This window comes from Nilaparvata lugens, chromosome 12 (genome assembly GCF_014356525.2).
Source record: "Nilaparvata lugens isolate BPH chromosome 12, ASM1435652v1, whole genome shotgun sequence".
Lineage (NCBI taxonomy): Eukaryota > Metazoa > Arthropoda > Insecta > Hemiptera > Delphacidae > Nilaparvata > Nilaparvata lugens.
This window is the reverse complement of record NC_052515.1, coordinates 33,593,656-33,608,184: the sequence shown is the minus strand read 5'-3', so window position 1 is coordinate 33,608,184 and position 14,529 is coordinate 33,593,656. Positions and strand designations below refer to the sequence as shown.

At 34.2% G+C, this 14,529-nt stretch overlaps 2 protein-coding genes across 2 annotated transcripts in view; one reads left to right on the top strand and one right to left on the bottom strand.

The window, feature by feature from the left end:
• Positions 1-8,671: 8,671 nt before the first annotated feature.
• On the bottom strand, positions 8,672-10,690 carry LOC120353901. Its single transcript, XM_039439383.1, has 2 exons — positions 10,395-10,690; positions 8,672-9,733 (listed from the first exon to the last, which is right to left on the bottom strand). The coding sequence occupies exons 1-2, from the start codon at positions 10,533-10,535 to the stop codon at positions 9,062-9,064; spliced, it is 813 nt and encodes a 270-aa protein (XP_039295317.1). The 5' UTR covers positions 10,536-10,690; the 3' UTR covers positions 8,672-9,061.
• A 302-nt stretch (positions 10,691-10,992) lies between these two features.
• Positions 10,993-14,529, top strand: part of LOC111063429 — a 182,114-nt gene continuing 178,577 nt past the window's right edge. Inside the window, 1 exon segment of the mRNA XM_039438566.1 lies at positions 10,993-11,595. Coding sequence (XP_039294500.1) covers positions 11,382-11,595 — 214 coding nt within the window. The 5' untranslated portion in view covers positions 10,993-11,381.

Here is a 14,529-nt window from a genome sequence, read left to right as displayed (position 1 = left end):
TTTGATCAGCTGGTGGCTTAAACTAAAAATGAACCACATTTTAACGAACGAGCAAAGACTTTAAAAAGATATAGACCACTACCACCGTAAACCGTTTACGGAGGTAGTGTATAGACCCACAATGCCTATGCCTTCCCAATGATAGCTCTTACTTGAAATTGAAGGCCGCCATTGGGGTATTTTAGCACGAGATATTATATATTATTTATTTGTAATACTATAGATCACAAAGGCATTGGTGGCATTGGTATGTAATAATCTTATGGGTTGCCCCCTCAATGGCGGATTTCAATTCCAAGTACGACACTAGCGCTGCATGTGAGTCTATGCATCTTTAAGGTCTTTGCGAACGAGAATTGGATTTAATCCACTCTAAAATGGATTTTAGTTTGAATTGATATTGTGCAAACGGCCCTAACAGTTATTCAGTTCATTAACTTTTTTATATTTTACATGACAGATTTGTACTTTTTATTTTGCCTATAAATTGTCATCGTAATTTATTTTATTTGAAATTACTTTTTTATTTAATATGTACACTAGCCGTCAGGCTCGCTTCGCTCGCCATATCCGTCTAGCCAGGAGGCTCCGCCCCCTGGACCCCTGACTGGATCGTCCAAGAATGAGATCAGCAGGCTCGCTTCGCTCGCCTGCATTTTCCATTTGAGCATTTTTATCATTATGTTAGGACAATCCAGTCGGGGGTCCAGACTAAACGTCTGGCTAAACGGATATGGCGAGCGAAGCGAGCCTGACGGCTAGTAATATGATATTCCCAGGATTGAAGTAGTAGTGCCCAATCAATTTTTCCGCGATAAATGCATTCAAATCTTCAACTTGGTGCCAACCTAACAAAGTCAACTCAACTTAATGCCAAGCTGACAAAATTATTAATTCAGTTGCCAGTTAACAACTGTTTCGAAGAGGTACTCTATCCAGATTATAGTTCTATAGTAACATATGATATGAAAATTTCAATTATAATTAAGAGATTGGGAGAAAAAGAATATACATGCTAAAATACGAACTTTAAACCCTTAAAAACAACCCTTAGAGTTAAAATATTGCCAAAAGATTTCTTAGTGCGCCTCTAAAGGGCCAACTGAACATACCTACCAAATTTGAACGTTTTTGGTCCGGTAGATTTTTAGTTATGCGAGTGAGTGAGTGAGTGAGTGAGTGAGTCAGTCAGTCAGTCAGTCAGTGAGTGCCATTTCGCTTTTATATATATAGATTAGTATGTTCATGCAAAGCTGTGTTGTCCCTGAAGCGTAATAATTAGTCTGATTAGATTAGAGTTCTTTATTCAAATCTTAAACTTTAGTTTAAGAAACTTAAACTAAACTTAAAAAGTTTAAACTTTTTTTATTTAATTCCTATAAGCTCTAATTGGACTATTGCTACTCTGTCCGGCCAAGCGTGTATGAATAATCACATTAAAACGTATGGGAATTATATATTTTATTTTATATTTTTTCAAGGATCAAATTAATGTGAACATTTCATTACACATACATTTTTACTTCATTAAGAAATGTGACTTAAATTGAGAAACTAAATGATGAATGAATGAGAAGTTGATAACTAACAAAAAAGTACAGATAAAGTGAAAATTATTGCTTATTCACCTTTACAATATCAATTAATATTTATAATATGAAAAACGTTTACTCCTGCAGACGCGAAATAGTTATTTGTATATATAGAGTGAAAAGTGCTGTTTTTTCTCCCTGAGGGAAAAATTTGAAGCCCGAGGCGAAGCCGAGGGCAACAATTTTCCTGAGGGAGAAAAAACATTTGTCACTCGTGATATACACAACATTTTTCCTCCACCTACATTTTTATAAAAACTGCAAATAAAATAATTTTTAAAAACGTATGTGACCAAACAATGTGTTACAACATAATCTAAAAAGTAAACAGAAACAGCTGGCTTGTAATCACAGTTCTCCTCCGACAGCACTATCTGTCGGCTAAAGTAGTAACAACAATGACAGCCACAACTACAGCTATGATGAAGTTCCCGTTTCAAATTTGATTAGTTAATAAGTAATATTCGTTGGCTGGTATTTTGAATAACATGGATTAAAAGAAAAAAATATAAATTTTTTCTAGTATAGTGATATGAAGTTTGTAATAATAATTCCAGCATACAAACATAAATTTTATATATCGATCAAATGTCTGGTTGAGGTATTGAATTTAGTTGGTTTAATAACCAACTCTACTCTATATTATGCTTCCTCATATGAGCATAGACCTTCTGACCTATTCCAAATGTACGTTTTTAAAATAGAGATGCTTCCCATGTTATTGAAATGGAGTCACTTTTATTCCCTAGGGAGTTTTTCTGTTTTTTAGTACCGAGAGCGAAAAAGTGACACTTTAGTATCATGTTTCAGGGAGTAAAGTAAGTACTTTAGCCAGTAGGTGGAGGAAAAATGTATTTTTTCTTCAACATTTATCAAGAAATATGACAAATTGAGAAAATTAATAAGTGTATGAGAAGTTGATAACTAATAATAAAGTTCAGCTCAAGTGAAATTTGTTTTTTCACCTTCACAGAATCAATCATATTTTACTGTAACATTTATTAAGAAACTTGTCTTGAATTGACAAAATTGAAAAGTGGATGAGAAATTGATTACCAACAAAAAGTTCTTTTTGTGAATTCAAAGTACTTTTTGCTGGTCATCAACCTATCAACTAGGTCAATGTAACTTATAGAGCGCGAGGTCTACTGTTCACAGAACTACTAGTTTGAAGAAGAAACATTTGTACTAGAAACATTTAAATAGGTGGCATCTTTTCCAGTTCAAATAATATTTGTTGATAAATGTTGTCAAAAATTCATTACTTGCGTCCGAAGGAGCAAAAACATTTTCGGCTTTTCAAGTGAAAATTGACTCTTTACATTCACTACATCAATCTAAATAATTGACCGAGCGAAGTGAAGTCTAAGATTCAAGTCGACGGTTTGTCATTTCTATTCATGTTTAAATGTAAATGTTTATATGTTGCGCATTTACGGCGAAACGCGGTAATAGATTTTCATGAAATTTGACAGGTATGTTCCTTTTTTAATTGCTCGTCGACTTATATACAAGGTTTTTGGAAATTTTGCATTTCAAGGATAATATCAAAGGAAAAAGGAGCCTCTTTCATACGCCAATATTAGAGTAAAAATCAGACTATAGAATTATTCATCAGAAATCAGCTGACAAGTGATTATACAGATGTGTGGAGAAGCCAGTCTACTGTATTGCTGTATTTCCTTAAGGTCTATAGTTTCAATCAGGTACTTGTGTATGAGAATACTGCGTGAGGTTACTGTTCACAGAACTACTAGTACTAATAATTAATATTGGTAATATGAAAAACTGTAAACGTTTACTACTACTTAAGACACGAAAAGTTTTTTTGAAATTATTATGGCTGCGAAAAAGCAAAAGGTAACTTGATCCTTAAAGGTGCGTACAGACTTTCGCTCTGCTCCGCAACCGAACGTCACTCCATCAGAGCGATTGATGATCGACCGGGGAGCAACAGTGGTTCGACCGGGGAACGCGAGAAGATCTAACATCTTCCGTAACGTTCATGATGGGTGCGGGGCGGAGCGACTGTGGTTCGATGGAGGAACGAGGGTGGAGCGTGCTCGGTGCGGGTTGGAAGCGCGTATATGTGTACGCAGCTTAAGGTGTGCGTACAGACTGAAAATGGGGTGTCACTGATGGGGGGTTCATTTTTGTAATGAAACCGCCTTATTCTGAAAAGGGCTTTCATTGTATATTTTAGATTCCGGTCAGCATTCCTTATGAGTAATGCCAATGCTTTTTGGTCTCCAAATGATGACAGTTTGAAGTGAATCTCAGAGTGTAAAGTAATTTTGGAAAAAATATTTTAAATAAAGGATACTTTATGTTCTTATATTGTATTTTTAAATAATACTTTGCAAAATATGCATCAAGATTCTGTACTAAAGGCTTTCAAAAATTAGGTACACCCAATTATGTATTTTATACAATCAAAATATTTATCTCTTTCCTGTAAAGGGCTACTTGTAATATAAATATAAAGAAAATAAAAATCTCAGTACCCTTTTTTTTAAATATTTTATCACAACATGTTTCGGTCATTTGATTTTATTTTCTGAGATTTTTATTTTCTTTATATTTAAATCAAAATATTGTCTTTATTATGTGAATAGTATGTATTTGTAATGTTTGTAATATTGTCTTCACTATGGATGACGTATTTGTAATGCTTGTTTTCACTTTTAATGAATAAACTTTGTATTCTTCATAATCTCTGTCTTTTGAGCCTAGTTAATACGATGCCAATTGGCGAGACAATTGTTGTCTTTGGACAATTGTCATCACGTGGTTGCGGATTGTCGGAGGCCAGGCCAGTTAAACGAGAAGATGTTAAGTGGCCAACTATTGCACGACAGTCGAAAACTGAATATTATACAGCTGACTCAAATCCTATAGTGAGGTCCACGTTATAATGAGAGTATTTGATAAACTTTGATCATAGAGAAACTTTAGCGTATAGATATCCCATGGTATGGGGAATTTATGTCGCAACTTTTACTGTAATCTCAAGCCGATTACTGTCAATTATTGTCAATTTTTACTGTTTTGTTGGGGTGAGAGTGTATGAACGGCACAATTTGAGAGACTACCAGCGTCACACAGCTGCATGGGAAAGAACTAAGTGAACTATCGGCTTGGGATAACAGTAAAAGTTGCGACATAAACGCCCTATACCATGGGATATCTACTTATGCTATCGTTTCTCTATGCTTTGATGTTGCTATCCTTGTCTATCAATCGACAAAGCAGGTAGTACTATCTTTTACTAGCTCCGCAACGATTCCAAACCTGTTTTTGACAATGTATAAATATAATTAATTAAGGCAGAGAACAGACAACGCTGTTCTTCTATCTGTATCCACTGACATTATAACGTGGACCTCACTATAGCATTTTCTTTAAAATTAAACTAAGGTGAAAACATGGCCTAATGCTCGTCGTCTGTTGTGTCCCGTGAGGACTTGGAACGAATGTTAAACCAGCTATCCAAGGAATTTATCAGTGAGTCTTGCAATATGCTGGAAGAGGAGATCTGATATACAGAGTGTTTCAAAAGTAGTGTCGAACATTTTAGGGTATTGTTCCTGGATGATAGGAGACTACAAATGTCGTATTTTAAGTGTCCAAAACTCAGCGGTCATTCTTAGAGCTGCCATTTTGTTTTTTTCACTTGGGAATTTTTATCTCAAGAATGAAATGTTGTATTGATCTTGCAATCGGTTGCAAAAAAGCCGGGTTATTTTCAATCCTGATTGACTCCAGTAGATCCATCTTTTTGAAATGGTCTTCTCTGATTGGTTCACGTGAAGTTAATCAGGATTAAAATTTAACCGGCTTTTGTGCAACTGGGCCTTTGTGAGGGAAATTTTTGCATTCCTTTGGGAATAAATCTCAATTTACTGTGTGTGATTAGAAAGAACATTTCTGTATGAATGTTATTATAATTTCTTCTTTCGTAATAAATTTGTTATGCTTTTGTACTCCAGATCGAAGCTCGGTCCCCGATATTCTTGTATAATGTATAACATAGAATTGTCTTGTCCCCGATATTATAATATGAAGGTAAGTATTGGACTGAGTTATTGTCAATATTGTAGAACCGTTCCATAATTGAATAAAAGCACACATGTGTTGTAGAATTCTACACAGTTTTTGGTCTTGTACCGAATAAACTGTGTAGAATTTGACAACATATGTGTGCTTTTATTCAATTATGAAGGTGAGAATGAAATAATAATGCTTCTCAATGTAAAAAAACATGTAAGAATGTCAATATATCACTATTTATTTTAAACAGACAATTATTGTTTCTAGGTACCTACGTTTACACGTACTTTTTACGTTTATTCTTACACGGCGTCTTCAGTGTATTGAAACAAACAAAGAAGTATGTCCAAACAAAGAAGACATTCTGGCAAGATGGAAGAATTACTTCAGCTCAGTCGAAAGTGATTTAGAGAAAAAATGTTTCCTACAATTTGAGACCAAATTTATAATTTTTGAATAGATATTGACCGAGCTGAAGTTATTTTTACACCTTGCTAGAAGTATTGTTTGCTCAAACAGACTATTCAAATTCAAAATGTTCTTATTCCTCATAAAAAACAAAACAAGATTTATAATCTGCTGTCAGTTCTACATACTCTTACAAGAACTCATACATAAGGATAATATTTTTGTACAATAAAAACCACAAACAAAATAATTAAAATTAAATCAAATATAAAGTGGTCCTCAAAAAATCTTCATCCTAGTATTTTAATCATGATTGAGATTCATAACTTATCAGGGAAGAGTCGTGAACCGACAGTGCTTTAATTCAGGAATGATCTTCACATGGACCTGAGGTCTGTGTGTGAAGACTAGTTCTTCGGATTGCCAATACGTTTGGAAGATTCCGAGGAATGATTCAGATTTTTGTTTACATTCACGTTAGTAAAGATTGACTTTTTTAAATATATAATACAGTAAATGTGTGGGGTATTGATTAATCATTGATAATAATATTATACTAGATATTACAAAAACAATAGTTACAATAATCTAATGGTAATTGTGTTTAATAGCATATGTCATAGGGTATTGGTAAAATACAATGATAAACGTAAATTTAATCGTGGACATACCTCTTTACCGGTGTAGCTATAATAAAGATAAAGTAAATAAAACAAAGAGAGAGGAACACTAGTGAACGAACAGTACTTGTTAATAGTAACTGAACACATATTTTTAAGTATTTGAATATCAGGCAAATTAGAGTTTTACTTTCCTTGCCCTATTACCATAGGTAAGGAAAGTATTGCTTTCCGAAAAAAATAAGGTACCCCAATTTCTATACGTTTCAAGGTCCCCTGAGTCCAATAAAGTGGTTTTTGGGTGTTGGTCTGTGTGTGTGTATGTCTGTGAACACGATAACTCCATTCCTAATTAAATAACCGATTGACTTGAAATTTTAAACTTTAGGTCCTTATACCATGAGGATCCGACAATAAGAAATTCAATAGAATTCAATTCAAGATGGCGAAGAATTAGTAAAAAACCACGTTTTTCATGTTTTTTTCGAAAACGGCTCTAACGATTTTCTTCAAATTTATACCATGGATATCTATTTATAAGCCCTATCAACTGACATGAGTCTCATTTCTGGGAAAATTGCAGGAGTTCCGTAATATTCTTAAGAAAAATTTCGGATAATTACTAAAAAACCATGTTTTTCACGATTTTCTTAAAAATGACTTGACCGATTTCTTTTAAATTCATACCCTGTATAGTTATTTATCAGCTCCATCAACTGGCATGAGTCTCCTTTCTGGGAAACTAATAGGGAGTCCACCCCATCCTTGAGAAATGAAATTTGTAACCTCCTTCTCGTGCATGAGGTAAGTAGGTAGAGCAGTTTATAAAAGAACACATAGTCTAGATATTTCATCTGTAGAACAGCTGTTTTGACGACTTTTGAAAAATCATCGAATTTCACAATTTTACACAAAGGAAAAAGTACTCTGAAAACAATTATTATAAAAATCTGGTGTGGCGCACTCACACAACTTTCCTTGCCGTTATGAAAATATTGATCACTGACGCTAGTGTTCCCGCGCATCTCAAGTCTACTATTCAAATATTTGAGCCAGCTGGTGACAGGGCAATAACGCTGGAGACACACATGAGGTCTGCTATCTCTTCATAGTGAATGATTTAATAGAATCAACAATAATTTGCAATTGAATAATCACATTTTCTCGAATTTAAAGCTTATTTTCATTTTTAGGTGAAAATGTTACTGAACATTAACTGTAGAGATTTTCATGTTTAATCTACTCCACTTGATTTTTTTTTGTTTCAATTGTATCTGAAGCCTGATAATTGGGAATCTATCTGCATTGATGGGGCGGAGCTCCTGAAATTTTTACAGATATGGGACTTGTGGCAGTTGATAGAGCTTATCAATGACTATTCTAGGTATGAATTTGATCAAAATCGTTGGAGCCGTTTTCGAGAAAATCGCGAAAAACCCAGTTTTTGACAACATTTTCTCCATTTTAGCCGCCATCTTGAATTGCATTTAATCGAAATTGTCTGTGTCGGATCCTTATATTGTAAGGACCTCAAGTTCCAAATTTCAAGTCATTCCGTTAATTGGGAGATGAGATATCGTGTACACAGACGCACATACACTCACACACACACACACACAACACACACACACACACCACACACACACACACACACACACACCACACACACACACACACACACCACACACACACACACACACACCACACACACACACACACACACATACATACAGACCAATACCCGAAAACCACTTTTTTGTACTCAGGGGACCTTGAAACGTATAGAAATTTAGAAATTGGGGTACCTTAATTTTTTTCGGAAAGCAATACCTACTTTCCTTACCTATGGTAATAGGGCAAGGAAAGTAAAAAAGAGAGTGGAACACTAGTGAACGAACACTACTAGTAACTGAACACATTTTATTTGAATATCAGACAAAATTATATTTTTAAATTGAGAACATAATAGGTATTGAAACTAAATTACAATGAACAACTAGAAAAGTAATAATTTTTTATTGTATGTGACCAAACACAGTAAACATTCTAGATACATGGGAAAATGACTCCAGCTCAGTCAATATTTGGTTCAAAAATATTATAAATTTGGTCTCAAATTGTGGGAAACATTTTTATTCTAATAATTCATTTATGAAAAACATGGAAGCATATAGGATTTCTCCCAAAAATTGCTTCCATAACAACACAATTTGAGATCAATTTTTGAACCAATATTGACCGAGTTGGAGTCATTTTCTCATATTTTCAGAATGTCTTCTCTGCATGGACAGACTATAGTAAAATGAACAGTTTTTAGTAATTAACATAATGAAAAAGTGAAAAGTTCAGTCTTCAATGTGGCTGTAGTTTTTTGCTACTTTTCTTCATCATCTACTTGTTTAATCCATCTGTTTTGTAGCCAAGAGCGGTTAAAACTTCTGAAAAAATACCAGGATTGGCCTCGGAAGTTCCAGGTGCTTCAGTGTTCGATATAATGATATTCTGAGTAATATCTGTGTCAAGCTCTGGAGATGCCTCGAAGATGTTGCTGGAAATGGAATTGTTTGAAGGATCATACATAGGCCTAGTAGACACATTCAAAACGCGATCTGGTCCTGTAGACGCCCAACTCAAATCATCCAAACTGCACTTTCTTAGGATATTATTGATTTCCATTTGGGCAGTGAGTGCCTGAGCAGGAGTCATACGTTTTAATTGTGCTGCCACGCGTTTCCCATAAATGTTCCATTCACTGTCTTTCTCAATCTCAATGTCACTGCGTAAAACTGATTCACTCAAACTGTTGAGTTCACGAGCAGTAGAAGCAGTTTGCTGAATTTTAGACCGTGGCTTATACATCTTTTTAGGTTGATAGTCCGGAGCTGTATGGAATTGAGATTTGGAGGGTGAGTGCGGCCCACTTATGTCCCGATTCTGAGACTGTTCTGGTATTGGAGTGCTGGTGGTTTCTGGATCCTCCATATTTTCATTCGTTTTATCCACGTTAATATGCACATAAGATGGTTCTGTCCGATCATCATCAGGTGTACTGCCCCCAGGGATCTGGAAAGCACACAATATTGCAAGTTATAGACTAGTAGTTCTGTGAACAGTAGACCTCACGCAGTATTCTCATCCACGAGTACCTGATTGAAACTATAGACCTTATGGAAATACAGCAATAGACTGGCTTCTCCACACATCTGTATAGCCACTTGTGAGCTGATTTCTGATGAATAATTCTATAGTCTGATTTTTACTCTAATATTGGCGTATGAAGAAGGCTCCTTTTTCCTTTTATATTATCCTTGAAATTCAAAATTCCCAAAAACCTTGTATATACGTCGACGCGCAATTAAAAAAGGAACATAGGTACGGTACCGTACCTGTCAAATTTCATGAAAATCTATTACCGCGTTTCGCCGTAAATGCGCAACATATAAACATTAAGAGAAATGCCAAACCGTCGACTTGAATCTTAGACCTCACTTCGCTCGGTCAATTAGTGTGGTTGAAACATTTATTCTTACTTTTGGTTTCAGGTGCCTGAGACCGTTGGTTGTGTGTTTTTTTTTTTGTAAAAGTGTACTAAGATATTATTAGGCTGTACACTTATAAGTTATTGCTGTATTTTATAGGAGCCCTCTAAATATTTGATTATGTTTTGATAATAATAAAAAAGATAATACTATAAAATATAATGATAATTCAAAGAGTGACTTACATCAATCAATTTGTTTCTAGGGTTGAATATTTTTGCCTTCCTTTCCTCTTTAATTTTTCGCTTTTTCTCAATTTTTGCTATCTCCTTCTCCTTCAAGTCTTGAGGTGGAAATAATTCTATTCCAAACATATTATAATACATATATGAACATATATAATCCAATTATATTTTATTATATATAATTCGAACAAAAATTAAAATACCGAAACACAATTAGTAAATACAATCTTTGATCTGCGTTTGTCAAAATAAACAAAATTCAAAGTTTGAGCCGTTGCTGAGATACCCTGCTTTGTGCTGTTACCTGCCGGCGGAAATGAGAACTAAACTTGATTGTCTTCTGCTTTGTGCTGCTGTCTGACGGTAAAAACTATAACTAATCTTAAGTTTGGTAATTGTTTTTTATATTGATTTTAACGATTTAATTAGAAAAAAGTTCATGTTATCCGTAATTATAGTAATCTTTTAAGAATAGTTTTGCTATTTTCATCTAAATTTAGGATAAGAAGAAATTTGAGCAGGATTATCTTCTTCCGGTAGATTTTGCCTCCTCTGGTTGGCAAACATGGAACAACTGATCATTTTCATTTCAGACAACCTCAATTTTGCACATTGTCCGTTTTGTCTCGAATCGTCTGCATTGTGGTAATTTACGTTGTAATAAAAAGTTAAACTAAAGTATTTATGGTGATCTCTGGTTTTAGTGATGTGGAATAATTGTGTGTGAATTATTCGTTCTGAAACTGTGCGTGGAGAAATAAATCTTAATATTCCAGGATTGGAATTTTTGAAGGTAGTCTGAAGACTTTTCGTTTCTGTTTTGAGAAAAACGTGTTTACAAAGTTGAACGTGGTTTCCTTTGTTTTGGTTCAATTTGAAAATTAAGGTTTGGGGTTTGTTTTTTTTTTAAATCAGAGGTTAGGGAGCAACATTTTTACTGGGGTTTAACTTCGTGAGTGATGGTAGTATCTTGAAATTGAACATTTTATGCCGGTTGTAACGCGGGTGATAATGTCTGCTGCTAAGAAGCAATTCGGTAATCGAAAATTTTATGCGCTGCCCGAAGACTATTCTCTGAAAACGAGCAAGTTCCGTAACGCGTCTTTGAAAAAGGAAGACACAGCCAAGCTCATCAAATACATTGACGACAATGTTATTGGAAAGAACACCACTTTTGCCGGTCCCTATGGCAGGAGAAAAGGTTAGTTAAATAATCTTTCAATTACTATTATTTCTTACAATTGTTCTATTATAATCCTATATTCAAAAATAATTTGAATCTTCTAGTTCAAAATTTTGATCATCCAATTTAGAATCCATCTCATAATCTTGACTCCTTATCATAGACCTGTTACTTTGATATCAACATTTTTATTTCATTTGTATTTTGTAGATATTGGATCGGAATCGCCTTCCCGTTTATTTTCAACACCATTGATCCTTTCCAAACGGTGATCATGGTCCATCCTTGCCTAATCCAATGTCTTTACAAGGACCCAACATTGTTTTGCAGATAGGTAATATTCATTCGGATCACCCTGGCAATGTTTGTTAATAAAATTTTATGTGCACATCACCCATTAGAGTATGACTTAAATCTTCTAAGAGTAATGTAAAAATCTTTCAAACCAAATCTCTTTGTTCCATTACCAATGATAAAACCCTATGTTTCGGACCGATCATTTTAAATTGTAAAAGTAGCCTGACCTTAAATATTGTATTACGAAGGCTAATGTAGAAATGAAAAAGATAGAAAAATGTTTTTAATTTTAATGTAAATTTGTGTAAGGTCAGTAGCCTAGAAGGCCCGTGTTAATAAAGTTAGTACCGTATTGCTCTTTATAAAGTCTTCTGATAAATCATAGCTCTATGACAAGGACCGAGTCAGGTACACTTTCTGACACATCCAGGTTATGACTAAGGAGAGAAGTAACAAGTAAATATGAAGTATTTAAAACAATCAAGTCCCATTATACAAGTTGAAGTCTTTATATGAGTAATGTAGAAGTATAATTTATATGAGTCTTTATCTGTAAATATGTATGAAATAATCCACATGATGTCCAAGATTATATTTTAATTACCAGGAATAATTACCTAATTCACATGTACAAAAATATCAAGTTATGTTCTTTATAGTTATTTAATCATGACTGAGTTGATTACATAATTTTTCTCCTTACCCATTACCAACGTGCAATTATGTTTATACTTAGCCTACTTCTCATTTCCGGTGTCCTCATCACGATCCTAGGAACGGAGAGTTGTCATTGGTTTTATCAGCTCAGGGTTATCAAGAAGGCATCTAGGGCGTCCTATAATAATTGTTTGAATTCAATTGTAATAATGTTTTATTTGGTAATATTTTATTTATTTATAACGAAGGGATGAAATATTTAAGAAAGTATTCTAGAGGCTAACGAGAAGAGATAGAGTGGGTAGTGAACGAATTGAAAAGGAACGCCATACAGGTGGTTATTGAAGAAAGACAGATGAAATGGTTTGGATATTTGGTGAGAATGGATGAGGATCGTAGAGTTGGAAGAACTATGGAGGCTGTGCTGGGTGGTAGAAGAGGTAGAGAGTACGACAGAGAAAGAAAATGTGGAGAAGATTGAAGCTGGTAGAGGAAAGACAGTTGATGAAATGAGGAAAATGGCTATAGTGTGGTCCACGTTATGACAGTGGATAAAGATAGAAGAATAGCGATGCCGATTCTCTGCATTAATTAATTATATTTCCACACTGTCAAAAACATAATTGTCATCGTTGTGAACCTAGAAAAGGATAGTACCACCGGCTTTGTCGAATGATATACAAGGATAGAAAAATCAAAGTTGATCAAATACTGTCATTATAACGTGGACCCCACTATAGAAGAAGAAGAAGAAAAAAAAAGAATAAGAAGAGAGAAGAAGAAGAAGATGAAGAAGTAGAAGAAGATGATGAATGAGACATAGGGAGGAGAAGGAGAAGAAGAGATACATTTACTAGTTTTTCAGTTCAGCTGTCCAGGCCTACTTTATTTTTTTGATTCTATGTTTTCAATTAGGCCTACCTTAAATGAATCACCTACTCATCACCATTATGAACGTGTAATTTTTTTTTCGCCCCACTTGGATGTAATGGGCTGGTTTACGTGCGTCGTATGGAGGCCGAAAGTGATTGTTTTCTGACCAGGCCGGTAAAATTTTTACGGCCCTAGGGCTGTAAAATAACCTTGAAGTCAGCTGATTCTGATTTGATGTGAACGTGTTTACAAAATAGTTTATGAAACGGAATCAGTTTATGCTTCTAGAATTGAATAAAGTTTTTGCAATAAGATACTATCATTTTATTTGGATGAATGAAATACAAATAATGAGATATTATAAACTATTCTAATTCAATTTTCAGAGTATAATAGAATCTAACCTCAAACCTCCTAGTACAGCGTTTATCATGGAACATGGTGGATAAACGGAATCATTTTATGCTTTTAGAATTCAATAAAGTATTCTGTAATAATATACTATCATTTTATTTGGATGAATAAAATACAGATAAGATATATATTATAAACTATTCAAATAATTCTATTCTCAGAGTAGGATAGAACTTCTAACCTCAACTTCCGTTGACATTCAGATTGGCCAAATTTCAAGTGTGCTAAAACAGCTGATCAAAAACTTTTCATTCTTTGTGTTTATCATTCAATAATCAAAACATTTATAATAATATCATCTTATTGTCATTTGGAAGAATACAAAGTATAAACTCAATCTCTTACATAATTGAACATAATCTTTTAGGTTATTTAGACAAATCAGAATAAAAAATAAAAATACTTGGACAATTTCTTGATATTCAGATTACCTCAGATTTGCTAGAGCTATGACCTTCCACTTTTGCTTTCGGAAGTGCTTATAATAGACAATTATTCTCATATATATATATTGTTTATTTTCCTGTGTGGCGAAAAATAACGTTCTCACCATGGGCAAAAATGTTTTTCCGGCTCTCAATCTTTTCTAGTCCTCGGCCTACGGCCTCGGACTTGAAAACCGATTTCGAGCCAGAAAAGTCCCATTTTCGGCCCTAGGTGCGAAATATGCTATTTAAATGTAGGATGTAGGAGTCAAACTCATTTCCATAT

Excerpts from the sequence above, each read along its gene's own strand:
- LOC120353901 (XM_039439383.1), bottom strand. The coding sequence starts at position 10,535 with ATGTATTATAATATGTTTGGAATAGAATTATTTCCACCTCAAGACTTG. Across the intron at positions 9,734-10,394 it reads CTAGAAACAAATTGATTGAT|ATCCCTGGGGGCAGTACACC; the intron begins GTAAGTCACTCT and ends TGTGCTTTCCAG.